At 42.5% G+C, this 25,022-nt stretch overlaps 7 protein-coding genes across 8 annotated transcripts; 4 read left to right on the top strand and 3 right to left on the bottom strand.

The window, feature by feature from the left end:
- The first annotated feature begins 8,700 nt into the window (after nt 1-8,700).
- LOC128730535 (uncharacterized) lies at nt 8,701-9,609 on the top strand. The gene is made up of 3 exons (XM_053823590.1): nt 8,701-8,707; nt 8,769-9,363; nt 9,438-9,609. Exons 1-3 carry the CDS (start codon nt 8,701-8,703, stop codon nt 9,607-9,609), a joined length of 774 nt encoding a protein of 257 aa, XP_053679565.1.
- A 316-nt stretch (nt 9,610-9,925) lies between these two features.
- On the bottom strand, nt 9,926-10,591 carry LOC128731552 (probable H/ACA ribonucleoprotein complex subunit 1). The gene has a single exon (XM_053824677.1). It carries the CDS (start codon nt 10,589-10,591, stop codon nt 9,926-9,928), a length of 666 nt encoding a protein of 221 aa, XP_053680652.1.
- An 813-nt stretch (nt 10,592-11,404) lies between these two features.
- On the top strand, nt 11,405-11,962 carry LOC128730596 (U6 snRNA-associated Sm-like protein LSm3). The gene is made up of 3 exons (XM_053823671.1): nt 11,405-11,477; nt 11,541-11,648; nt 11,726-11,962. The coding sequence occupies exons 1-3, from the start codon at nt 11,460-11,462 to the stop codon at nt 11,903-11,905; spliced, it is 306 nt and encodes a 101-aa protein (XP_053679646.1). The 5' UTR covers nt 11,405-11,459; the 3' UTR covers nt 11,906-11,962.
- A 1-nt stretch (nt 11,963) lies between these two features.
- Nucleotides 11,964-13,662, bottom strand: LOC128730595 (glyoxylate reductase/hydroxypyruvate reductase). 2 transcript variants are annotated; one of them, XM_053823670.1, is made up of 4 exons: nt 13,557-13,662; nt 13,093-13,202; nt 12,863-13,030; nt 11,964-12,795 (listed from the first exon to the last, which is right to left on the bottom strand). In XM_053823670.1, exons 1-4 carry the CDS (start codon nt 13,557-13,559, stop codon nt 12,066-12,068), a joined length of 1,011 nt encoding a protein of 336 aa, XP_053679645.1. In that variant the 5' UTR covers nt 13,560-13,662; the 3' UTR covers nt 11,964-12,065. The 2 variants fall into 2 exon arrangements, with proteins under 2 accessions (XP_053679645.1, XP_053679644.1); XM_053823669.1 differs by lacking the exon at nt 13,557-13,662 and having other exon boundaries at nt 13,093-13,325.
- Nucleotides 13,663-14,173: 511 nt separating this feature from the next.
- LOC128730361 (UPF0235 protein C15orf40 homolog) lies at nt 14,174-14,645 on the top strand. Its single transcript, XM_053823407.1, has 2 exons — nt 14,174-14,366; nt 14,443-14,645. Exons 1-2 carry the CDS (start codon nt 14,174-14,176, stop codon nt 14,643-14,645), a joined length of 396 nt encoding a protein of 131 aa, XP_053679382.1.
- Nucleotides 14,646-15,034: 389 nt separating this feature from the next.
- On the bottom strand, nt 15,035-22,548 carry LOC128730360 (Golgi-specific brefeldin A-resistance guanine nucleotide exchange factor 1). Its single transcript, XM_053823406.1, has 7 exons — nt 22,447-22,548; nt 19,991-22,324; nt 19,706-19,914; nt 17,482-19,621; nt 17,145-17,414; nt 16,940-17,054; nt 15,035-16,850 (listed from the first exon to the last, which is right to left on the bottom strand). The coding sequence occupies exons 1-7, from the start codon at nt 22,546-22,548 to the stop codon at nt 15,667-15,669; spliced, it is 6,354 nt and encodes a 2,117-aa protein (XP_053679381.1). The 3' UTR covers nt 15,035-15,666.
- Nucleotides 22,549-23,006: 458 nt separating this feature from the next.
- Nucleotides 23,007-24,820, top strand: LOC128732175 (uncharacterized). The gene is made up of 3 exons (XM_053825345.1): nt 23,007-23,113; nt 23,173-23,314; nt 23,385-24,820. Exons 1-3 carry the CDS (start codon nt 23,048-23,050, stop codon nt 24,818-24,820), a joined length of 1,644 nt encoding a protein of 547 aa, XP_053681320.1. The 5' UTR covers nt 23,007-23,047.
- Nucleotides 24,821-25,022: the final 202 nt, after the last annotated feature.

The raw sequence follows: 25,022 nt of genomic DNA, 5'->3' as shown, positions 1-25,022 counted from the left end.
GAACCGATTGAAGGGACAGTCCAGAAATCATATTCTTAACGTTTAATAAGGTACGTTAATGGCAAAGTTATTTAGTTTATCACATAGGAAATTTGTTTACTTCTAAATTTTTATGAATTTGATATCGTTGAAATCTTGAAATGGGAAGCGATAGCGGGTGCCTGTTCAGGGAATTTATGGAACTGTTTGTTTTGTTGAACGGACAAACAGCAAGTTTTAAAGCGATTATCACTGCTATTACTTGGAACGATTACCTAAATAAAGTAAAATAAAATAGCGAAAGCTAACCAGCTGACGCAAAAATGTCTTTTAGAGCTTTAGCAAATCCAAAATAGAAACCAGCTCCATTGCTCTATCGAGGTTTCAAAAAAAGTATAAAGCTGTTGTGATCCAGGATTTTCCGTACTGCATCAAATATGCATTTTATGTTCTACGAACTATTGAACAATCGTTATGTGAAAAATCCGATGAATGTAGTATTCCTACCGCACAATATACCTGCAAGCGTTCAAACCAAATCAAGTTTCAATCAAAAGCACATAATATTTTTTTTATTTGAGATCGGAAATGGAACTCACGTTTATTTGCCGCAGCTCAAAATGCATTAGAAAAAAGATATTTTCTTCGGTAATTGAAAAGCGTTTCTTTTTCTCTGTCGGAAATCTCACTTCTAGAAGATCTCCTTTCTTCTAGCCTTTGAATGGTAATAACGCCTCGAATGAAAAGCATAGATTCAGCCAAAATATATAACAAACCATGGTGATGCAAATGAAGAAGTGTGAATGATTAAGCTGCATTGCTGATGAGGTTCAGATGCAGAATTTGATGTGAGCTTTGATAATTTTGCACTTTGTCGACTCTTCTGTTTCTCGCACCATTCAAAAATCCTTCTTCAGCTGCCTGCTAGCTGAATACCAGGAAGCATCAAAGAAAATCCGTCATTCGAGAAAGTCCTTTTCAATTCCGCCTTGCAAAACGACTAGCACAATATCTATTCTTTAGAAATTCTCACCAGATGAGACATGCTCAACGTATTAAAGTGTTCCCAACGCCTTTTAAAGCCAAGGAAAAGATATCAATCTGTGTAAAATCGACGCATAAAACAACGCCAACTAACGAATTCCGATTGATCATATAATTTACTCAATTGACAGGGAAATGAATGACGCCTTTCAACAGAAAGCATACACATAGAACAATACGTTAGAGATGGAAACAATCACTTGAATCTGTCCGCGGGACGTTTAACGGAGCGCAAACAAAAATCGACCGCTCCTTTGGGCGGGCCTGATTTACTTTTCAACCGTGGACTCGTTGCGGCTACCATTTCTAGCACTTTGATCCCTTGCGGCTCGCGGGTGCGAAGGCAGAAAGCAAACAGAAAGCACCGTTCTGCACCTTTTGATCAATCACGACCGCTTTGATGGGGTCTAAGATAAATTCCAACACGCAAACACGTGCGCCCATTCCGCATTACGTTGCGCAGCCCCGTCAGAGGGTGGCCTTTTTTCCTGCGAAGAGCATCCCTCGTGGAAATGCCCGTCGTATCTGAGTCACCCAATGTTGGCTGACCTTGGCGGTAGCGGTTCCAATGTGTGTATCATTGCTGGCCTAAACCGAATGGTCGAAAGGAAACCATCGTGAAGTGCGGCCGTTTCACGGACTTCTCGTTTCCGCTCCGTCGACCTTCATTAGAGCCGTTCCAAAGGGACCACCAGACGCGTACGGGCGCCCACGATCGGATCGGTATTTAAAGATAGCCGACACGTGATTTTCATCACTTGTTTGGCTCGCCTACTGTCTGGCGAGATCATCCAATCGGGCAGAATCGCACCATGGTTCGACCATCCGTGCTGTTCAAATATTGACGTTAAATTTATGGCCAACAGCAGAGGGCTCTACCGACACGACTCTTACATAAATTAACGCTCATCAACAACTTCCCCTTTCGTGCTTTCTCGATACCGTTCGGATGGGCCAGGCGAGGACATCCCATTTACCCGGCTTTCTAGTTTAAAGGGAAGCAAACGGAGCGTGCGGTGAAAGCTTTCCTGTGTGGAGATTGCAGGAAAAGCGAACGATTTATCTTTGTGCGGCTTGAAATATGCTAACTACCGATAATGGCCAGACATTGTGCCTAGACTAATCCACCCCAAAAGGGGTATCCTTCGCCGTTTCATTGATCGATCCCTTTTTCCTTGGACATCGATCGGAAATTAAAACAATACTCTTTCAGCGCTTTTATTTGCCGAACTAACTGGAACCGGTTGAATGGTCGTAAAAAGGTGTTTCAAAATCTGTGGTAAATTCAACGGTTACGATTACGGTTTTATCCATCGCCATCGAAATACAGCGTAACTGCGCAAAAGTGGCGGTATAAATTACGTTGTAATTTGTCGTTCATCCACCTCTTGGAGGTAGAAGGAAAACCCAAAAAACCACCACTCTGTTACGCCGGTGTGTTTAAAATTCAATTAAAATCGTCGACAGAAAAACAAAATACCCCACGACCATTTCAGAGCCCGATTTCCAGCACTGAACCAGTTCTGGACGATTGGTTTAAGATTTTGATGCAACACGTGGAAGCAAAAACCCACAACTCATTTTCTGTAAAACGATGGGAAAAAGTGAGGCAAATGTGGTTGGGCAAATTTTCCCCGTCCATTCGTTGTTTGCATTTTTTTTTTGAGCTCCAAAATTCCGTCGAGGATGAACTGACGATCTAGACGAATGGGATTTTGTTTACCCTGTGGAGCACGAAACCCACTGAATGGGAAATAGTTTTTTGCCTTTTCTTTGACTTTTCGCTGCGAGAAAAAGAGCACGGCATCCGCCTGCGATCAATTCTCTACCAAAGCTACACTTTCACAGCAGGAAGTTGTGGCAAACATTCGCGAGAAGCTCTCCTTGATAGCGCTCCTCATTCTGTTTTTTTCTGTGGCACAAATTTTAATTTTCAAGACCTTTTTTCTCGCATTTTCCATCATCTTCATTCACTCTCTCCCCGCCGTTGGCGGCTGCTTAAGAAGCAGAATGTTTTTATTTTTATTTAGCTTCGCAGCTTTACCTTCGTCTTGCATATTTCTCAACGTTGTTTTATCTTGCAAAAGCTCGAGTAGCCTTTTTTATTGAATGAACAAGCGACCTTAACTTAAACCGATCATCTCAACCTACAAAGGTGTGGAAGTTGAGCGCTCATCCAATAAGGTTAAAAAGGCGCAAAGACTGCAAATTGTTGTTTTATCACAAGCTCTTGCACAGCAGCTGAAGTATATTTGTTTTCAAAATTAGTCCAAGTTTCTCGTTTCGTCGTTTGACACGGACTTGGTTTTCCTTTCTCCATCCGCCGTGTATTTGTAGTTAAGCGCAAATTGCATTTCCTGGTTCTTTGCTTTCCTCACCAACTAAAAACCTCGTGTAGAATGGTTTACATTCAAACGATCCTGCTTGCTACTGGTTAAATTGTGTTGACCAAGTGGAAAAAAAGCTCCTTCAATGCAGTTGCTTGGAGTAGACATTCTGTGTCAACGATTGCCCCTGGTCGCCGGAAACTGTGTTGATGATAAATGCATCAACAAAAGCGAAACTCGTTGTGTAATCGATTTATTTTTTCAACAAATAATTAACGCGTAACGACAATACGTAACGAAGCATAACGGAGCTATTTATAGTCCTGGCGTTTACAACACTTTGAAAGGGAAGAAAGCGTTGGTAATTTTCTTCCCACCGCCACGTAAGTTTCACAAGAATGATGTTGGCTGGTCATTTACGATGGAAATTAATTTTTATTTCGAGAGCCTGTAGCATTTTTTACGATTACCAAGCAAAGCGACGGTTCGTAATAACACGGACAGCTATTACACTTGCGGCGAATGTCACCTCCCGGGTAAACATCATGACCGCATCCGGGCAACTTCTTTGGAACCGTTCGCGTCCACAGATAAACGTGCAGGGCGGCGAGCTGTCTGGAAACACCTGGCGAATGCGAATTAACATAAAACTCATTAAACGGAAGATGCACTAGCAAGCAAATATTTATCACCACGACGTTTGTTTCTTCACCTTCGCCGCGGTGTTCCAAAATTTATAATAAGAATGTGTGAACGTTCACGGGATGATGTGCTTAAGGGAAAACGTTCACCAAGCAGGGTGCCATAACTCTCACAAAATAACGACTTTCCACGAACTTTGAGAAAGACATACGAACGCAAGGATGGTGGCAAAAAAAATGTAAATTGTGCTGGCATAAATGAGCGAATGGCTGCTAGAGTGACAAAAATTACACCGAAAATAATTTATCACGGCGCGAGCCAAGCCCAGCAGCGTGGTCTCATCATCAATTCTTGCCACTAATCAACACTCTCACGTGTTACCGCTTCATTTAACAGCAACGAAAATGCGTAGCAATTATTTTCTCTGAAGCATAATAATACAGTCAAATAATTACGAAAACCATTTCACATTCGTAGATGGAAACCATTTCCAGCACATTCGTGGGCAGAAGACAATTTTGCAATATTAAATTCATATTGTTTGCATGAATATTCATCAACAACCTGCAACAACCTCCTCCGTTCTACTCACTTCTTTAAATATGATGGAAATTTCGCGAGAGAGAGTGGACGGTAAGAGGGGCCTACAATCAAAATCGCATTGTAACAAATTTTACGACCTATTTACGTTCCATCTTCATGTATGTGGGGTGACGTTGTGCATGATGTTTTACATCATCCCTCCCACGCGTTGCAAACACTTCTTAACAACTCCCACATTCGATCATTTGACTGGCTATTAGAATATCCTCCGGCATCCACAGTTTTTGTTTGATGATTTGATACATCAAACATGTATGAACAAGGGGCGATCAACATCTAAGTTTTCGAGCTATTGAACCCGGCGACCTATGGCGAAAAAAGGCGGCGATAAAGCTAGCTTTTATCAAGCGTAACAATCGGGATCCTGCAACATCGGTTAAGCTGCCGCAAATTCGTTCGAGAAAGCCTCAGTGCTAATTAATCCACGGCTCGTATTCGCAAACCCGACGTGATAAATTATTGGGCTTTTTTGCTTGTTTTCGCAACACGCAACCTTAGGCTGCACGGTATTCCCTCAGGGCCCGTTTTTCGTGTACTCCTTTTTCCAATTTTTCATACGGTTTCAACGTCGAAGATCACTTCGACGCTGTGGATTATGAAGTGGAAAATTTGATGCCCAGCACGCCAGTCGGGCGTCGTTTAATGGATCGTATCATATGTTCCAGCCGAGAGATAAAGTGGCTTCCTGGAAGTGGTGCTTTGTTTTTGTTCCATGCATTGCGCATCTGATGTGGAATGGAAAGTATCTAATTGAAAAGCGTTACCGATACTGATAACACTTTGGCATGATTGGAAAGTCTTGTAATGGAGTTGTAATATATAACCAATGTACTGTTACAAAACGGGAAATTTTACTGCAGGAAACTAAATTTTTTTGTCATACTGAAATAAAAAAATAAGCTACACAACAACACAATATGCTTCTCGTTTTCAGTTCCCGTCCAATGTTATTTTCAAGGAGTGATCATCAGCCAATAATACGAATAGTCAATCGCACAAAAAGGAGTTGAAGAGTACTCTCCAATCCAGTTCAATCCAAATAAGATTGCAACGAAATACTCGAAGAATTTGATTCCCAGTAACGTCTTTGATAGCAGGTTTCCCAACCCATTGAAACCCCATTGGTATATGGAAAACCTTAGTATTCGAGACAAGCAGAACAAAGTGAGAACACTTAGTAAAACGCATGTGTTCTTCAGTTACGTGAATCAGGGGATTGACATTTTCAAAGCGATATAAGAATTCCATTATCTTAGCTTTTATTTCATTTTCCATCCATGCAAAACCTCGACATTGAAGTGAACTCGTGGATTGTCCTGGAATTTGGAAACAATTCTTCGAATTACATGTTATTGTGAACAGCCTCAAAACATCAGCATTCAATAAATTGAGTTTTCAATGTGTGTCGTTCCAAATAATATTTGTTAGATTCAATCCGTTGCACTGTTGAGAAAAGCCAAACAAGGGTCGATATTTGCGACTGAAATAAGCTCAAAGTATCAAGTTCATATTCAACATCAGGGTCAAGGTAACCGATCCCTTGTGTTGGACATCAATCAATCAAGAATGTCCTACAACAGAGAGAAAGAACTTGACGAACAATGGAAGCCTCAACATTGAGTCGGTCGTTCAACCATATGCAATTTATTATTCCAAGCATTGTTGATCGGAGAGCTGGTGAAGTTGAGGCAGCCTATCAAGGATAAGAGACACGCAAAATTCAATCATAACCATATCATCCATACAGGTAGGGATATGAGGAAAATCATGAACTTATCAGGCTGTCTGGCGAGTATTCGCAGCATACAAATGTTTGGACTGCGTCTCGCTACAGGTGCAAATTAGTAAAGAATCGTATACTGGAAATAAAAAATTGCTTCATAAATTTTGGGCCACATTCTTCACTGCTTTCTGGAACATTCCTAGCGGTATTCTTATACGGCAATCGGAACTGTACGACGCACGACCACAGTGAATGGAACCTTTCAGGAAAAGCAACGCCAGACGCCCCACGAAAATGCCTTACAAGAATGTTAAAGCAAATACTTGGAGAATAGCCAGAAAAATAATATCAAACACGTTCAATGCCAGTACGTTATCGTTACGCTATCACGTCGAACAGGACGGCATCCGGCCAAAGTACGTCCGAACCTTTTTTTCCCTGCGTTTCCTACCGTACCCAAACCGGAAAGGATCTGCGAAAGCATCTTTGCAAAGGAGAATTCGCTATCGAATCCATTCACAAATATAGGCGTGAAAGAATTCTCTACAAGCTGTTCAAGACACGAGCAATAAAAACAACCACGCAAAAAAATCTGCAGCCGAATGTCAAAAAGGGTCTTGGAATCGAACCTCGGTAAATATTTTCCGACAGATTTTCAGCCATTTTGTTGTCAGCAAGCAAATTTAAGGCGTTTTTATGTTGTTGATATAATGCATTTTGGCACGTGTCACTAATCATAAGGATACTTCTCCCGGCTATACTTTAAATTGTCTTATCGGTTATCAAAATCCTCCTTAATTTTTTGATTTTGCTTATTGGTGTAAATCCTATGTACGTATCTCATTAATTTAGTATTAATATCCGCTCGGTGGATTCACACTGCGCTTAATTCAAAGTAACAACGATGAAGCATTTTTTCAATTATAATTGAATTTCTTAACTCCATAGTCAATGTGTTTCGAAATATTACCAAAACGTTCGAATCCAGAATGTGACATGGCACTGTTCGACTAATTTGGATTCCACACACAATCTTCGGTTCAACATAATTCATTGGTTTGAACAGGAAAATCGTGTTAAGCACATGTCTGCATTTCTGTTGGATCCCTTTTGCTTTGCTTCGTTTGTGAATCCAAGATGTAGAAGGAATATGAGTAGAAAGTATGTATAATGTAAAGATGTTTGCTTTCATTCTTTGAGCACAATTCAGCGAATGAAAAATACGATACGATGTTTTAAAGAAACCAGCAGGAACTGGATTGTATTGTAAAAAAAACATATCATAAAGCATTCTAGAATGTTAACTCTATCTTTAGCCACCGGCGGTCAACGTGTTTCCATCGGAAACCCTTCCATTTCCTGTTTCCGTTGGAACCTTGCTTTCCATTTATTTTTACTTTAACCAAAAGATATTAAAAATTATGTGTTTTCTCGTATGTTTGGTTGTTTTTACAATCAGAAACATGTATTATTGTGTCTAGTATAGAAACACTACTATTCCAAATTTAATTGTAAAAAAAAATCACTCCATGTTCAAAGTTCAAAAGTTAGTGTATGTTAAGTTTATTATGTGCAACAGCAAATACAAGATGTACTTTAGTAATTCGTTCTCATCCAACTCTAAAAAATGAGAACCCCGCTATGGTGAACTTCTCCGCCACACTGGCGGAGAAATGAGGTGAATTACAGGCAGCAGCATCCATAAACCGCGCATCATTCAGGAATCAAACATCAATCACATGCATAGGGCATTTGAAAATATCATTGTTGTGCCGACCAGCAGCTTCACGTGCTGATCGTCAAGGTTCACGCGCAAAAGATTATGTTCAGAAGATTCAAACTTCTTTTCAAGAGCATCGCTTGTTCGGTGTTTTTATTATGGCTGCTTTAACATGGTGTGCAAAATATTAGTTCTCTTCACTGTCTAGTAGTTGTCTGCTCGCATTTCCATAGTTATGTTGCAAATTATTGAAATATGTTATTACACATTAACTGAAAATATGCGCACTTCCCACCAGATAAAAACTAATGAAGTAATACTTGCAGAGTTTAAAATTTTTAAAAATAAATCAGATGGGAAGGTATTCAATTATTTTTCAAATTATACAAACCAACCAATGTAGGACATTCTTTCCAAATGATGTAGCGCAGAATATGAAACAGACTGTAAAAACGGCGAGATGTTTGTTTATGAACGCTTGCAACAGTTCGTTGTATGTGATCTTCGTCAAATCATTCATTATCAGTCTTACGGATCGGTGCAAGCCTTTGCCATTGTCAGTGGCACCATCCCTTCAATTGCTCAGCATTAGCCGACTGTAGCCTGTATTACTCGTCTGGTCTCCGCTGGTGAGCATAGAAGTAATAAAGTTCGCACTAACAATGAGCCGTAAGTTCGAAGTACCTGCTCGATTTTTAAAGCAGTTTCGTGTTCGTTTGCCCAAGTTAAGGGCTCTACAATCAACACAACACCGATAGATACTGTGAGTTAGAACTCAAAAAGAAAGCAATTACAGTTTTTCAGAATGGTCGCGCATTTAGCTGTCTGGTCTGTCCAACGTCCGGTGCGTGTTTAGAGCATCGACACCCGCTGCAGCGTCTGATTTCGTACGATGAGTTGATCGCAAAATACGCGCGGAAGATGAATCGAGACCAGCATGACGGTATCAAGATCTATACCTGCCCGTACTGTGCCCTTGACCGTCTGACCGTTGACGCACTCTTCACGCATTTGCGGATTGCGCATCATACGTCCGCCGTTGGAGAATCGCGATTAGGAGAAGTTTACTGTCCAGTATGCGTGTGCTTCAGGTTAGAAAATGCAGCCGTCCATATCTGTTCCGAGGGAAGCCTTGCGGATCACATGTTGAGTAGGCACTGTTTTGCCAGCACGCATCAGTACCAGGAAGAATACCAGCTACGTAAGAATTTCTGCTGCAACGATGAATTCGAACTCATTCGGTTTCTGGCAACCTTTTTGCCGCCTACCATTTTCTGCGGTGAATCTTCGCTACTGGACGTACCCATCGATCAGGATTCAAACTCGTACGAATGACCACGTGTGATCCTCGTAATGTTATAACTTCATATACATGCCTCCTTTTTTATGTTTCCTTCAGAAAAAGAATTCTAAACCAATCGTTATTAATCTGCCCTATATGCTTGGAGACCATCGACGACGAAGATTGCCGGGAACTGAACCTATGTTCCCATCAATTTCATGCGGATTGCATCAACAGATGGCTGCAGGAGAAAAAATGCTGTCCTGTCTGCAGATGTGATTGCTCATGACTAAATTATCCTTAACACAAAGTTCGAAGTGTAAATATATTGTTTGAAATATTGTTATACATGTCCTGATTTATTTTTATATAATGCATGTAGCCTTACTGCTCCAGTGTTTAAGTGTAGTACAAATGTGATAACTATTATATTAGAAGAATTATAAAACATACTATTTGCTTACAGAATGCTTCTTCTATGATAGGAAAAAAACATATATTTTCACTTTCTTAAACATTAAGCACTTATAAAGTCTTTAAACCGAGACAGTGTATTCTTCAGTACACTTAGAATTACAACCTACACAATTTGAACGATGTAGGTGTTACCAACGGTTGCCTCCACCACCACCACCGCCACCACGACTTCCACGGAATCCGCCACCACCTCCACCCCGGCCAAACCCACCTCCCCGATTGCCGCGGAAACCACCTCCTCCGCCGCCTCCACCGCCACCACCAGGACCACCTCTACCACGGAAACCACCACCACGTCCTCCACGTCCTCCAGGTCCACCACGTCCACCTCCTGGTTTTCCCACCCTTCCGGCCGGTCTACGGTTTTGATTTCCAGGCAAAAACCGTGTCAGCGGTAAGAGCTTGGCTGAATCGATGAACAGCTTCTGCTTCGAATTGAAACCGTCGGGTTTCATGTTCTCATTCAACTTGATCGACACATAAAAGTCTTTTAAATTGCCGAAAATTTCGTCCACTTTGCCTATTTGCTTTTCTCCCTCCATGTAGATTGGTGCATTGAAGAACGGTACATTCTCTACTTCCACCTTAGCGATCAGCTCATCTTGGCATGGATAGTCGTAGTAACCAAGAGGTATGATATTTTTCGGGCCATCGTCAAAATTTCTGTTGTTGAAGCCTCCACGTCCTCCACCGCCACCTCTGCCGCCGCGGAAACCACCTCCTCCTCCTCTACCTCCACCACCACGTGCCCCACCACGTCCACCACCGCCTCCTCCACGGCCACGAAAACTCATATCGAAAAAACTGCAATAAAGATCACAACAGTTTTAGTGAGGTTATGTTTGCTATGCCTCATATTTAGCAGATTGGTCAATTTTAACATAGTAGAGTTGCCACACAACATTGTATTGGCAGGCGTAAAGATAAGTTCAAAAATAATACGTAAAACATGTTTATTTAGCAAAAGCTAATATTAATAAACTATAAACATGTTTCATATTTGTACAAAGTAGCTTTTACCGGTATAAGCTAGTTTGAAATAACAGAAGCAAATAGGATGGAAGGGATGCTTACCACAAATTAATAGCACACGAATCTGATGGTCAAATAAGAAAGTAAGTCAAGCAAATAGTTGAATAGAAGTAATTTTGTTTAGCAGATAGTTACGATGTCGCCACCATCCTAAACAATCAAGCACATGTTTACAATATTTACATTCGGTAGGCAACTATCAAGTCCATGTGCCAGGCTCCTCGTCCACACATAGATTGCTCTGGTTGCTGTCAATTTGATCAACAGGGTGGTAATATAGCATTTTTAATGGTTGTCATTTCGCTAACATACTTCTTGAAAAACACCAGTTTTAATCTAATTCAGTCCATTCAAATCTTCCTAGTTTATTTTTATAATTAAATCAAATAGAGTGTGTCAAAAAACATTATGATCCCATGATAAATCATAGTTCAAAACGATTGATTGTTTTGTTGTCATTTAGTGCATATTTATGAACTGAATCCAGAATTGAGCACGTATCATAAACGTAGCAGCTTCTATTTGTTTATGTTGTTGACATTTTGCCAAATAGCGTCAATTCGATTCGATAAAAGGCGGCGTTTGCCATCGTATATTGTATTCTTTTTATAATTCGAAACTACTAGCAAAATGGCTGAAGAAGAACAGGTAAGAATCAAACTATTATTCTTTTTACAAGATTCTATCTATTTGTTTGTCCATTTACACTAGATGCCCATTATTCCGGTGAAGGAACCTTTGGATCTTATACGGCTTAGTTTGGACGAAAAAATATACGTGAAAATGCGCTACGAGCGAGAACTGCGAGGACGCTTACATGTATGTCACCATCGGTTTATATTAGAGTAAGTTGTATTAAAGGACTGGTCGAATAACTTTTCCTTCGTTGCGCATAGGCATTTGATCAACATCTTAACATGGTTTTGGGGGACGCCGAGGAAACTGTTACTACAGTAGAAATCGACGAGGAAACATACGAGGAAGTTTACAAAACTACCAAACGCACCATTCCAATGTTGTTTGTGCGAGGCGATGGAGTCATACTAGTGTCACCTCCAATGCGAGTCGGAAGTTAAACGACATTATGATGCAGTTGTAACAAAACTATCTGAACACGACTGCATGGCATGAAATACCGGCAATTCTGGCATTTTATTTGTAACATTCAATCAGTATCAGTTCATTTTTGTGATGAGGACGATATGGAAATGTGTTAAGAGAGAATGAGCAAAGCTCCTAAACTTCCGACAACATTTTTATTCCCTTTAAACCAGCCAATATATTGCAAGCTGTTATACGCGACATCTCAATGCGCGTTTCGATATCAGCACTCCCGATATGTGGCAATACGACCACATTTGGTAGTGTCAGTAGAGGGTTATCCAACGGAAGTGGCTCTGGTGTGGTTACGTCTAGCCCGGCTGCTTGAATTTTACCCGCTCGCAGGGCGTGAATCAGATCATGCTGCTCAACTACTCCGCCCCGGCTTGTATTCACCAGTATGGCAGAGGGTTTCATTCGCGAAAAAACAGCATCGTTGAATAGATTGGCCGTCTCAATGTTGTATGAACAAGCAATGATAAGAAAATCGCTCGTTTCAACTAGCTCATCGAACGGTACCTGTGTCACTCCCAAATCTTCCGCCGTGAGAAACTTATCCGACCGGCTGGTGAACTGAATGCGTGAAGGCTTGAAGGGTGCCAATCGCTTTGCAATTTCTTGTCCAATGCGGCCAAATCCAAAAATTCCTACCACTGAATTCTTCACCCCTTTGCCACACATCCACATCGGTGACCATGATTTCCACCCGCCGGTGTGCACCTGTTTATTAGCTTCGAAGATTCGACGAGCAGTAGCCAACAGCAGAGCCACCGTCAGTTCTGCTGTCGCATCCGTTAACACGTCCGGTGTGTAACCGACACGAATACCGCGCTGTTTGCACTCCTTCACATCAATATGATCGTATCTGCATGAAATGATTAGCAAATTTGCATTAATTTTCAAAAATGAAGCTTCATTTCTGGATCACTTACCCAACAGATATAGTTGAGATGACCTTAAGATTAGGACCCGCCTGATCAAGTAGCTCTTTATCGATGCGATCGTTTAGTGAACAGTAAATCGCATCCTTACCAGCAACATTTTTGAGAAATTCGTCTCTCGGCACTGGATATCCTTCATCCCACAATGAAATATCACATCTGAAAACAATGTTTATATTATCAAGGTAAATGCATAAGCATACTTATTAGACTATTCATACTCTTCTCTAAGCAGATCCAATCCTATTCTTGCGTAGTCATTTCTAGTCACGTATACTTTTGGTTTCATCTCGAGACAGCAAAATTCTCGCCTCAATAACAAAGTCGCCGTCTGTAATGCAGAGTTCCGTTTGTGGAGATGGCTCAATAATACCAGATCGGTACTAATCCGAATTGACCCTCTCAGACTAGTCCCGAGTAGCACTGCGGAAAACTGTCGAAACACCGAATTCATTCCACGAAAGTAAACACCTATAGGAATGCTACAATTTGGTTTAAATAGAAGGCTATCGAATAGGTGATCGCACAATGATCGCCGAAAGAATTGTTTGTATATCGATAAGATTGCTTCGCCCTTATATAAGGGTTGTGTACATCGACTGCTTTTATTGCTGTTTCAAGGAAAGGACGATGCTTATTCGGGAGTAGTACCACTGCTAAGAAATGTCACCCCGCCACTAGTTACCATTTCATTTTTAACAACAAATTTGTCTCATGAACATAACGATATTATTTCAGCGTTTAACATAAAAAATTCGATCTTCGAGTAAACGATAATTGACTATTGAAACATATGCAGTTCTGAACAAACTGAGTTCACCCGTATGATCTCTGCACTGGTAAATAATGCTGCTATTTACATGGATTGATAAAGCCTTACTATTCAATTGAGGTCAAACCAATCAATGTCAGGGGGAAAGATTGCTTTCCTTTGATCACCTGCTTTCATACTGATTGATAAGCATTCTGCAATGCTTATTAAAATACTCACGTCCTGTATTAATTCGTTCCAGTCCACTCTGTAGGTATAATCAAACTAACCAATCTGGATTTGTTATCTTTTCTAATATAAATAACAACTTACAATCATAGCCCGGCTTAGCACAGTTACCGCTATTTACGCATCGTGAATTGTCAAAATCAGCTGACGATAAACAAAACATACCAGCTCAAACAGCCACGAATCTTAGGTGCATCCATCGCACGGTCGCTTTATTGCATTTTTGCATGTATCATCAAGTAACTTTAACACTCATAAAATCAACGAACCTCACAAAACAAACTACTATCGCGTGTCGTACCATGTCAAAGAAACCGATCAAAGGTGGTAAAAATTCAAAAACCAACAAGGATCCTGAAAGTTCTGCAACAAACAACGGTCCAGTACAGAGGGATACAAAGACAGGAAATTTAATCGTGAAGATTTTAGCTAAACCGGGTGCAAAAACCAGCGGAATCACCGATGTTAGCGACGAAGGAATTGGGTGCCAAATAGGTAGGCGATAACGATGCAGCTTTGATTTATTGGAAACGTTATAAACTACATGTAATGTTATAACAACATATTTCAGCTGCGCCACCAATCGATGGTGAGGCGAACACGGAATTGATAAAATATTTGTCAAAGTTATTGAACATGCGAAAAAGTGACGTCAGTCTAGATCGAGGATCGAAATCGCGACAGAAAACGATCGTGCTCGACAAAAGTGGCTGCCAACATAGCCCGGAACAGCTGTTAAGCATATTTCGAACCGAAGCGACCACGGAAACGTAACTAGGAAAGCGACGTAAAGAACCCGTCGTAATAAATGAATGTACTCAAAACACTTCACATTAGTTAAGATCTGAAGCTGATTCAAGATTATATATGTGCTTTTACCCAGATCCTATTCCGTTATGACTTCGTCGTGCATAGCGGCAATATGTACTGTCGTTAATCTTGAGTTAACGTGCTAGTCCTCATCCTTTAGGCGGAAGATGACACATGGGTAAACAGGAAGTAAGTGCATAGTACGCCGCAGGATAAAGATTTGGCATGTTTACAGCAGAGCAGGGCAACTAAGCGGGTTTAACGCAAGATAAGTAAGTAAGTATACTTGTAATATGTTTATTTCTTATAGTTTGATCTCATTTTGCTATCGAACATATTGAACATCATCCGTTCTATCTTTAGGACACTATGTATGCATGTGGCCATTTTTATTACGCATGCAGTGGATACTTTTCTCTGAGAGATTGGAAAAATCAGCTACTCCTTTTGTCCAGAACGAATAGCAAATAGACGCAAGAAATAATAAAACCAAGAACTATGTGGCTAATTATAGCTACATCCTTCACTCTTGGGTAAAATGGATTGATCTAAATAGCAAAAGAAAACAAACGAAAACACTGTTATTAAAATTGATCAACAATTGTTACCATCATGGCTAGAGATATAGACAATATAACTTTACACTATGCTCAAATTAGCCGGGGTAGGTCTATTTAACTGCACCAATAAATACCTCGTTACTTCCTGCTTCAATGTTTGATCAAAAATGAAAAGAGCATCTCAGTTGAAAGATAACAATAGTCCCTAGGTAAAAGGAAAATCATACTAATCGCTCATATTTAAAGCGCTGGCATACACACCCTCAAAATCATCATAATTATGCGTGGAATACTAAATTATTTAACAATTTCCCATCAATACAAAAACGCATTATTTCGGCCAAAGGATCAGGCCACCGTAAGGATGTTGTTAGGAATGTTTGAAATATAAAAACAAAACCATGTATTCCAAAACCAAGTTCGGCTTACGGTTCTCCGAAGAGCATTTCGGATCCCGGAGGTATGTGACCAGCGGGAGGAAAGCTAAAATATTGCGCCGATTGGAACACATTTGCCAGCTGAACAGGCGTAGCTGTTGTCGTTGTAGCCGTCGCCATCGTTGTGGTGGCCATGGTAAAATTTTGCTTTGTCTCCTGTACCAATCCTAACGCTGTGTCCGTAGTTATCGCTGTAGTATTAGTAGTCACACGGTCGGATTCGCTGTCGATTTGCAGAGTTAAGTTGTAAGGATCGTTGATGTAGTCCGAGTATATGTCGCTTGTTTCGGCTGGAACTGAGCTTGGCTGCACGAAAATGGGTGCAAAGCTTTGCGCGATACCAATAGGCACGTGTTGAAGTGAGGGGTACTGTGAACCGGCCAATAGATGACTCAAAGGAACGTTTCCAGACTCTATATCAGGAACTGGTGGGGCAGCAGTTATACCGAAGCCATGCCGAGGTTGTATACTTGATATATCTTCCGGTAGTCTTGCAACTGGTACAGATTCTGGACGCTGTACTGATGGTACGTTGCTGTTGGGTATATCGGTCACGCTCATAGCATTTGGATAACCCCCTTGAACCGGTGTAACTGATGAATCATGTGAAATAATCCCCAAAGCACTAGTTGAATCAAGCTGATTATTATGATCGATTCTTCCAGTTGCCGGCTGGAGTGGAGGTGTGTGGATTGAATCAAGCTGATTATCACGTTCGATTCGTCCTATTTCCTGCTGGTGTGGAGGCAACGCTGCAGGAACACCAGGCAACACCATCGGAAGGGCACTAAAATCAGCCGTTGCTGTGCTACTCATAAGCAAATTATTCGGCGCAACTCGATGTACCGGAGTTCGATGCACTTCCAACGGCGGAACAGGATGACTGGTAGATAGACCAAACTGAGCAGTAAACGAATCTGGAGATGACGACATTAAAGCGGCAACATTCGGCTGTGCAGATTGTAGCACTATTCGCGGATTTATGTTGTCTAGCACAGGTGTGCTGTTGTTGATTTGGCCTCCTTCTAAAATATGCCGCTGTTCTCCATCAAGCGACGGTGCAACCGTCGTCTGAGAGTTGTTGGTATGAGAAATTCCTCCTGTACCCGATCCACTACCATTACCTCCAACTCCATTGTTTCCTCCACTTATACTAACCGATGGACGGACGGCTGCAATAATGAACCAAAAAAATGATTGAAAAACATGCCCAAAAATGTTGCATTTTAAATTCCTTCTGCTTCATTGTACCAATCCGCACCTTCGTGTTTAAACAGCTCATCTTTCAGGTTAGGCAGAAAGCCGGATATCCGTTGCCAAGTAACATCCCAAAGCATGGAATGCGTAATGCCGTCGGTATTGTGAAATACGCAAACCTGTAGCGATACCCAGTACGGAAAAATAATCACGCTTTAACCCTTCTATATACGCTATACAGTTTAAAGGACACAGCAGAATCTACGTACCGAATGCATAACCAATAGCATATTTTTAAGACTTTCCAATACCGCTTCATACAGCATGTCCGAACCAGCCGCCATGAATCGTTCGAAATAGTCCAGAATCTCAAGCCACAGCTCTTGGAAGTTAGCCAACGCAATCAGTGGTGTCAGATGATGCAGAAACACCTTTGACATGATAGTGGCCGTTCGAATACGTGATTCCTCGAGCAACGACACCTCTACCGGACCGTTCGCCTTTTCATGCAACAGCTCCTGAAGCAACGGGAATAAAACCTAAACACGAATGGAGTAGCCATTTAGTACAGTAACAAGTTTTGTTTTTTTTTTCAATCTTATTTACCTGTTTGAAACAGCCAGCCCATTCGAGCCCGGTCAGTGTTTGAAGATCCTGTACGAGCAGCGCTCTCTGTAGACAAGTGATTGCGCTTGTCCGCACTTGGCGGCGTTGGTCGGTTGCTAGACGAGCTATACCTTGCAACAGCGGACACCATCCCTGTGACCAGAGGGACGAGCACTGAGGCACGGCACCTCCTTCTTCAGCCCACCAGCGGAAGATTTGGGCAGTGCGCGTATGTAACGTATGCATGAGGTCAAGCAGCTGGATCGATATTGATTGGTAGCGTTCGGGCAGCTCTTCAGATTCACTGTCGCTGCTGTCCATCGCCACGGACGAGGACGACGACGAAGAAATTCCTGCACCTTGGATGCTTGCTGAGGCCCCATGTTTCCGTTGACGTTCTTTCGTCGAACCAGACTTCTTTTTCGTAGTATAGTAATCTCGATGCATCTGCTGCTGTTGGCTCATCGAGGCTTCCACAAAAGTGCGAATACAGCGAACACAGCTTTCAAAATTGTACGGCGTGATGTGGGCGACATTACGCACGATGAAAGCCAGGCTTTCCCAACATTTAACCAACGCAAATGGAGAGTGTTCGAGCAGCTTGCAATGGTACTGAATTGAATGATGAACAGGACTCGGGGGCGCGGGACCGCTGGATCCGGCCGACACGATATCGATCGCATCTTTGTTAACCATGATCCAGGCATCGCCCGCAGTTGGACTACTCGGTACGGCTGGTGGCGGTGTAGAAGCCGTTGTCGTCGTCAATAGAGGTAGCGGTGTAATCGAGCTAAGCTCGGATTCGGAAATGCTGCCACGGTCTGGCAGACCCGAATCTTCCTCACTGCTCAGCGCACTATCGGACTTGGCGGCACTCACCGCAGATGTCTGCTCCACAGTGTACTCGGGTGGCACTGCACCCGCCCCTACGCATTCCAACACCGTAAACACAATCGCCCAATCCGTCTCGGTGTGTATGTTCTGGGCACTCGTTTTTAACAGCTCGTACATACCGATCGAAACAGGCTTCGATATGGCCAATATGACAGCGGGCCGAAGTGCCAGCACCATCCGCAGGCTTTGCAGAATGGTAGAGCAAATTTCCTCGTTACGCATCAAATAGATGGCTAACTTGAGCAGCGCAACTGTCGTACGTTGCATCAGATAAGTATACTCGTTCGTTGAGGCAGCCACCAGTAAAGCGTACAGTTTCTCCTGCACCCTAGACCACACTGGCAAAAGACGATCGCGGTTCTGTATCAGCACTTTCACCAATAATTCGAGTAGAAACACGACCGTACACTCGCCATACGGCTGTGCGGCGGATTTGTGGGCTTCCGGAGGTACCATCATCGCTAGCAAGCAACCGATAAGCTCGTCCAGCGATTCGAGCTGCAAAAATTTGGACTCGTTTATAATTTGCTCAATTTGGCATTCGCGAATGCACTTTCGCGACAGCTTGATTATTTCGAGCTCCTCGTACGATGGTTGACGCTGGCCATCGTTTGCGAGGTAAGAATAGAGCGAACTAAACAGACCCGCCTCGGTCTTTGGCAGGGGGTTTGGTTCCCGAAGCAACGCCACTTTCCCACTGACTTCACAGAAATCCTCTGCTTCCATTAGAGCCTTCGGTAATAGTTTAAGCTTGAACAGTTGCAGCAGTACATCCGTCGTGTGTCGCCACCCCTCTCGCATACAATCACCATGCTCGTGAATGAGACCAAACACGGTGCGCATGGCAAGCTGCGCCTTCACGTTCTGTCCAAACATTACGCTGGCCGTGATTTCGTGGGCATCGTTTGGAGGAGGCGTTAACAGTGTGGTAAATTTACATAGAGTGAGTACGAGCGCATCAAAGTCTCCGTGCAGCTGGAAATGTGACGCGATGGCTGCCGATTTGATGAAGCCTCCAATCGCCTTCTGATAGAGCGGTACATTGTCGATCGATTTATCGAAAACGAAACTAAGCGCCGCAAGCGTTGATCCCTGAATTACTCGATAGAGTTCTCGGTCGTGCTGTGGGCCGAAAACGTGATGGAAATTACCGTCCTTAGTTGCTCCACGGCGTAGAAGCACCTTCCAGAGGTAGTTTTCTCGCACCAGGCCGGTTTGTTCTGCTGGCATTACAATTTCCTCGTTTCTATCGTTGAAAGATTGTGTTTATGAGCGTATTAAATAACATGACAAGGATTTCCGCTCGAAGGATAAAGCGGTGCATACATACCGTATTGAATGATAAATTTTACTAAGCATTTCCTGATCAAAGTCAGAATTTCCATTCAGCCCGCGTAAATTACGCAGAAAGTCATCCACTGTCATTGGTACATTTAGACGCTTTGCATTATGGTTGTGCTGATCCATGTTGAGCATGATGACTGCGTACGCCAACCGGAACGCTGCATCCGTATTGGCAAAAGGTTCATTATTGCATTCCTAGAGTAAATCGTCAGAAAGAATTATCAGTATTATCAGTACTAGCGTGCACTCAATTGAAATACCAAATACTCACATGCCAGTGATCGGCAAAGTGTTCCATCACGAGCGAAATTAACGGAGCCTCACCGGGAAGGCGAAACGTTTCCAGATATAACCGCAGTGCCTGATCAATTGTTGAACCAGCAAAATCGAATGACTTGACAAACACCTCTAGGATGCGACTCTCGACGTTCTTTTTCTTACTAATGTATTCTCCGATCATTTTCTTATCCAATCCCGAATTTTCACGTAAAAACTGTGCAACTTCCTGCGGATCAAGCACCTGATTTAGCAGCCCATTCTCCTGTAAAAACTGTATGCCCTTTTCAGGTCGCTGATTGAACAGATCTGTTCCTTGTGTTAGAAGACGTTTTTTGCGCTTGATAGCAGCCAACTCTTCGTGCGTTAGCCTTTGAGGTGACATCAGCGTCATCTCGCCGCTGCCGGCATTATCTCCGGTATCTTCAATTGATTCAACACCACCGGTTGTTTCCGCTCTCCGAGATGATCGATCACTTTGACTAGAGTGTAGAAATTTGCTTATGTTTTCCACGGCCACTACCAACTCTACAGAGCCATTTATATCTTCACCGACATCTCCCGGTGCATTCTCCAATTCTTCTGCCACCTGTCCCGAGCTATTGCTCCGAGCTGCGGATGTATCTAAGACGAGTTTGGCGGTAGAGTACGAATTGTTTCGTGAGTGTCGCATGTACTTCGGTTTCTGTCCATTTTTAGTCTGTACACAATTGCGCTCAATGGACTCGACGATCGTCAGAAGCGCGTCCATCGAAAGTGTATGAATACTGTAAATGGCTTGCGTCGCTGAGAGCGTATTTTTCGACAGCAGCTTTGTCAGGTCTTCGAAAAGGTTCGTGCAGTATAAATTGCAGTCATAATTGATGTACAGCTCGGCAGCAAAACCAGGAATACGCCATAGCTGCAAAAGATTGTCCATCGCAAGCTCACGAGCCTCGTACAATATTCGCGGGCTATCGTTCATGATCATATCCGCCACCCGGGTCAAGTAGTGCTCGAGCTGAAATTTCAATTGTGCCCGTAGCGCTTCAAACAACAGAAACGAAAGCTGCAGACCGGCCGCAAATATCGATATCCTTTCGGTGGCGAGAAGTGCAAATAGATTGCGACACAGATCATCTTTTACGATTGCGAGCAACGAATCGTACCGTCCGATACTGTCTGCACCAACCTCGAAAGTCACCGTAAGTAACGTTAAGCCCATATGGATCATAACGTCACCGTTTTGTTTATCCATTGGATTGCACAGTGACACAAGAAAACGAAAGAGTTCTCTTATACAAGGCAATCCATACGGAACGTGAGAAAGCGGTGCACTGTTTGTTACTACTGGAATCTCCTCATCCGGCTGTTGGGAAGTAAAACGAACACCAACAGAGTTTACAAACGATGGATCGCTGCCCTGCTGCGAAGTTGTAGCTTCCTCCTGCTCGGTTTCTACGATTGTTGCCTCCTCTCCGGACGGCAACACTGCCTGACTTTCCGGAGGCTTAGGTGTTTGTGAAATTGTCCCTTGTAGGTCAACGATCACTCCGGCTGGTGTAGCCGGGGTGGTGGATAGTGGAAGGGCTTTCAAACGATTAGGCGCCGTTAACATTACAGGTGTAACTGGTTCTTCGGTAGCACCAGGCTGATTTGCTAGATCTTCGGCTGAAGAGCCAGTGACGATTTTCGGGATCGGTACCGTAGACGTTGACGAGTTTGGTGCTGTAGTAGATGGTTTTGGTTCATCCTTCGTGTGCGATTTGCTGTATTTTCTCCGGTTGCTAGATTGTTCCATCGAACTTGATCGCATCTTTAGCGTCTTGAGCGTGCCTCCTCCTTCGACAAACTGTGGCAATCGCATGAATAATAACAGCGCAATGTCTTTCAGCGCATTTTCGGCCGTGCGACGAACAAGTTCGTTAAGTCGCGGCTCAAAGCACAGCCGAAAACAACTCAGTATGATATCACACATGCTTTCATCAGATAGCGCACTACCTTCCGGGCTAAGCACTAGCGTACGAAGTACTTGAATAATTTTCATCAGTACTACTCCGTCTGATGTCTGATCCGTGCCAACGAACCGTGCGTGTGTCACTGCGTCGGCAATGTTTTCCACCGTAGCCGCCAGCGTCGAATGTGTTGGATCGATCAGGCCATACGACAGAAATTTGTTTACTGCCGATAACGCAAGGCTGGTCACCGGCCCCGTTGTTTCCTCCGAACGAATGACATCGAGAAATGGGGCTAGGAAAACGTTTGGTTCGACCAACCGAAGATCCTCTACTTGCAGTAGCATTTCTTTTAGCTCTTGAAAACTTTTCAACAGCACATCCTTATCGTCATCCTACAACATAAATTAAGAAACCCCGGTCTTGTTAGCACGATTAAGCACGTTAATACAAGTTGCCGTGGCATAGTGGACGATTCCAGATGGGGATATATGGTCTATCGAATTTTCACCCATACCTGGTAGGTATTGAAGCTCCACCTGGATCCTCGGCGCATCGCCGTGGTTAAAGTGGACATCTCACCCCGGACCACAAATATTCCATTTCCGGGTGGAGACATTTTCACCAGGAAGCCAGATGGGCCCTTAACACGAATACCGAACAAAATTTCCTCACAGCAGGTTGAATTTGTACCACTTTTTTCTTGCTTCCACCATAACTTCCAACTCACAGTAGTGACGTTTACTATTTTATTTCCCGTCCTTACCCCCGTTCCTGTCGTTGATATGAGCAGTAGAAAGATTTAACTTTTTTGTTATGCCATATCTCTAGAGGTGCCCAACGGTATTATTCACCGTAAAAATCATTGAAAAATATTTTTAAATTAAAATGTGATACATTTTTTTAAACGTTCTCTGCGGAAAATTAAATAAGACAAATCCATCTCACACTATGTATACCTTTAACCTTATGTCAATGATAATGGCTCTATTTATCTTGCATTATTGACGTGTTAACTTTGACAGTAAAACGTAAACACAATTTTAAAACACGAGGAAGAACTCAGAAATCAATAGAGGTGCTTAGTTGTTGATTGCAAAAAGTGCTCGGAAATCACGATGGGTAAACTTGATGTAGCCGTTCTACGGTACCTCAGCAAGGAGGATTTTCGCATATTGACTGCGGTAAGTAAAAGTGTGCCGTATAAATCTACTGTGACATTCTAAAGCGACCATTCGTTTAGATCGAGATGGGCATGAAAAACCATGAGCTTGTGCCAGGAGTGTTGGTAGCGGCTATCGCAAGTATAAAAGCAGGAGGTGTTCATAAACTGCTACGTGAGTTGTGTAAGCACAAACTTTTGTCATACGAGCGAGGAAAACGATGTAAGTAAACATACAACAAGGTATTATTCTATATCAATAGTCTTTTGTAATGCCATTTTATCGATTTCAGTTGACGGATATCGCCTAACAAATATGGGCTACGATTATTTGGCTCTCAAATCTCTCACTCTACGAGAAGCCATCACAGGATTTGGAAATCAAATAGGCGTCGGCAAAGAATCCAATATCTACACTGTAGTGGATGTAGAGGGAACTGCTCTGTGCCTGAAACTGCACCGACTTGGACGTGTGTGTTTTCGTAATGTACGGGAAAAGCGTGACTACCACGGCAAACGGCATAGAATGAGTTGGCTCTACTTGTCGCGTATTTCAGCAACACGTGAGTTTGCCTACATGAAAGCGTTGTACGACCGTGGCTTTCCTGTTCCTAAACCAATCGACTTTAATCGCCACTGCGTCATCATGGAGCTCGTTGATGGCTATCCATTGACGAATGTGTCTGAAGTGGGCAATGTTGAAGGACTCTATGATGATCTAATGAATCTAGTCGTACGACTTGGTAACTGCGGAGTAATTCACGGAGATTTTAATGAGTTCAACATTATGATCACTACAGATCAGCGACCGGTGCTAATTGACTTTCCCCAGATGGTTTCAACCTCACACCCAAATGCCGAGATGTATTTTGATCGGGATGTGCAAGGCGTGAGAGAATTATTTCGTAAAAAATTTGGATATGAAAGCGAAGATTTTCCTCGATTTTGCGATCTTGAACGAGACGATGAACTCGATCGAGAAGTGTTATGTTCGGGATATGGATTTACGCAGGAAATGGAAAATGACCTATTACAAGAGTATCATGCAGATGGTAAACCAGATTATGATGAAAGCGACTTATCGGATGCTGAGGGAGATAGTTTGTCGGAAACTTCATTAGAAAATTATGAAGAGCAAGAAGAACAATCGAAAATTGATGAAAAAGAGTTGGAAGAATATCGTCATAAACTAGAGGAAGAAATCAAATATTCTGAAGAAAAGGCAAATCCAAAGGCCTCCAAGAAAAATGCTCCTAATGCCGCCATTTTTAGCTATCTTCAATCTATGTCTTTGCAAGAAGAATTGGAAACTCCCGATCACAATGAACAAGAAGACATTGAACCCTGCAATCTTGCAGTAATTCAACAACAGCAAAAACACGGAGAACAATTTTCTGAACGGTTTGATCAACTCGATACAGAAGTTAACGTGGCTGAAGAATCCGATGATCCTGAAAGCGAGCCAGAAGTTGATAAGAACTCGCGTCAGTACCGTATGGCTATGGTGCGTAAGCTTCTGGACGATGCACGAAGCGTTCGATCATATTCCACAACAGCCAGCACAATTGCCCCTTCGTTGATCAGTTATCGAATTAAGGGAGACATGCAACAACGCGAAAAGAAAGAGATGAAGAAACGCCTCGTTCCAAAGGGTGAAGCGAGTGCAGTTAGGCGAATGCGTAAGGATAATAATGCAGTGGTTAAAGAGTATCGTGGTTGGGATTTTTAAAAGCACATCTGTATCATTATCAATTAAAAATTAATTTCACAACAATCAATTAATGTCACAAGTTTTCAAATGCTCGATATGCTAAATAATGTTGAAAAATATGTATCTTTCAGAATAAAATTCGCTTCTTTTTGTTTTCTATTTAGTTAAAACCAGATTCTAATTTTGATTTGATTTGAAAGAAGTGTTTTAAGGTTTTCTT

This window comes from Anopheles nili, chromosome 2, assembly GCF_943737925.1.
Source record: "Anopheles nili chromosome 2, idAnoNiliSN_F5_01, whole genome shotgun sequence".
Lineage (NCBI taxonomy): Eukaryota > Metazoa > Arthropoda > Insecta > Diptera > Culicidae > Anopheles > Anopheles nili.
Note: the sequence above shows the minus strand (reverse complement) of the source record. Positions and strands in the feature narration are given on the sequence as shown.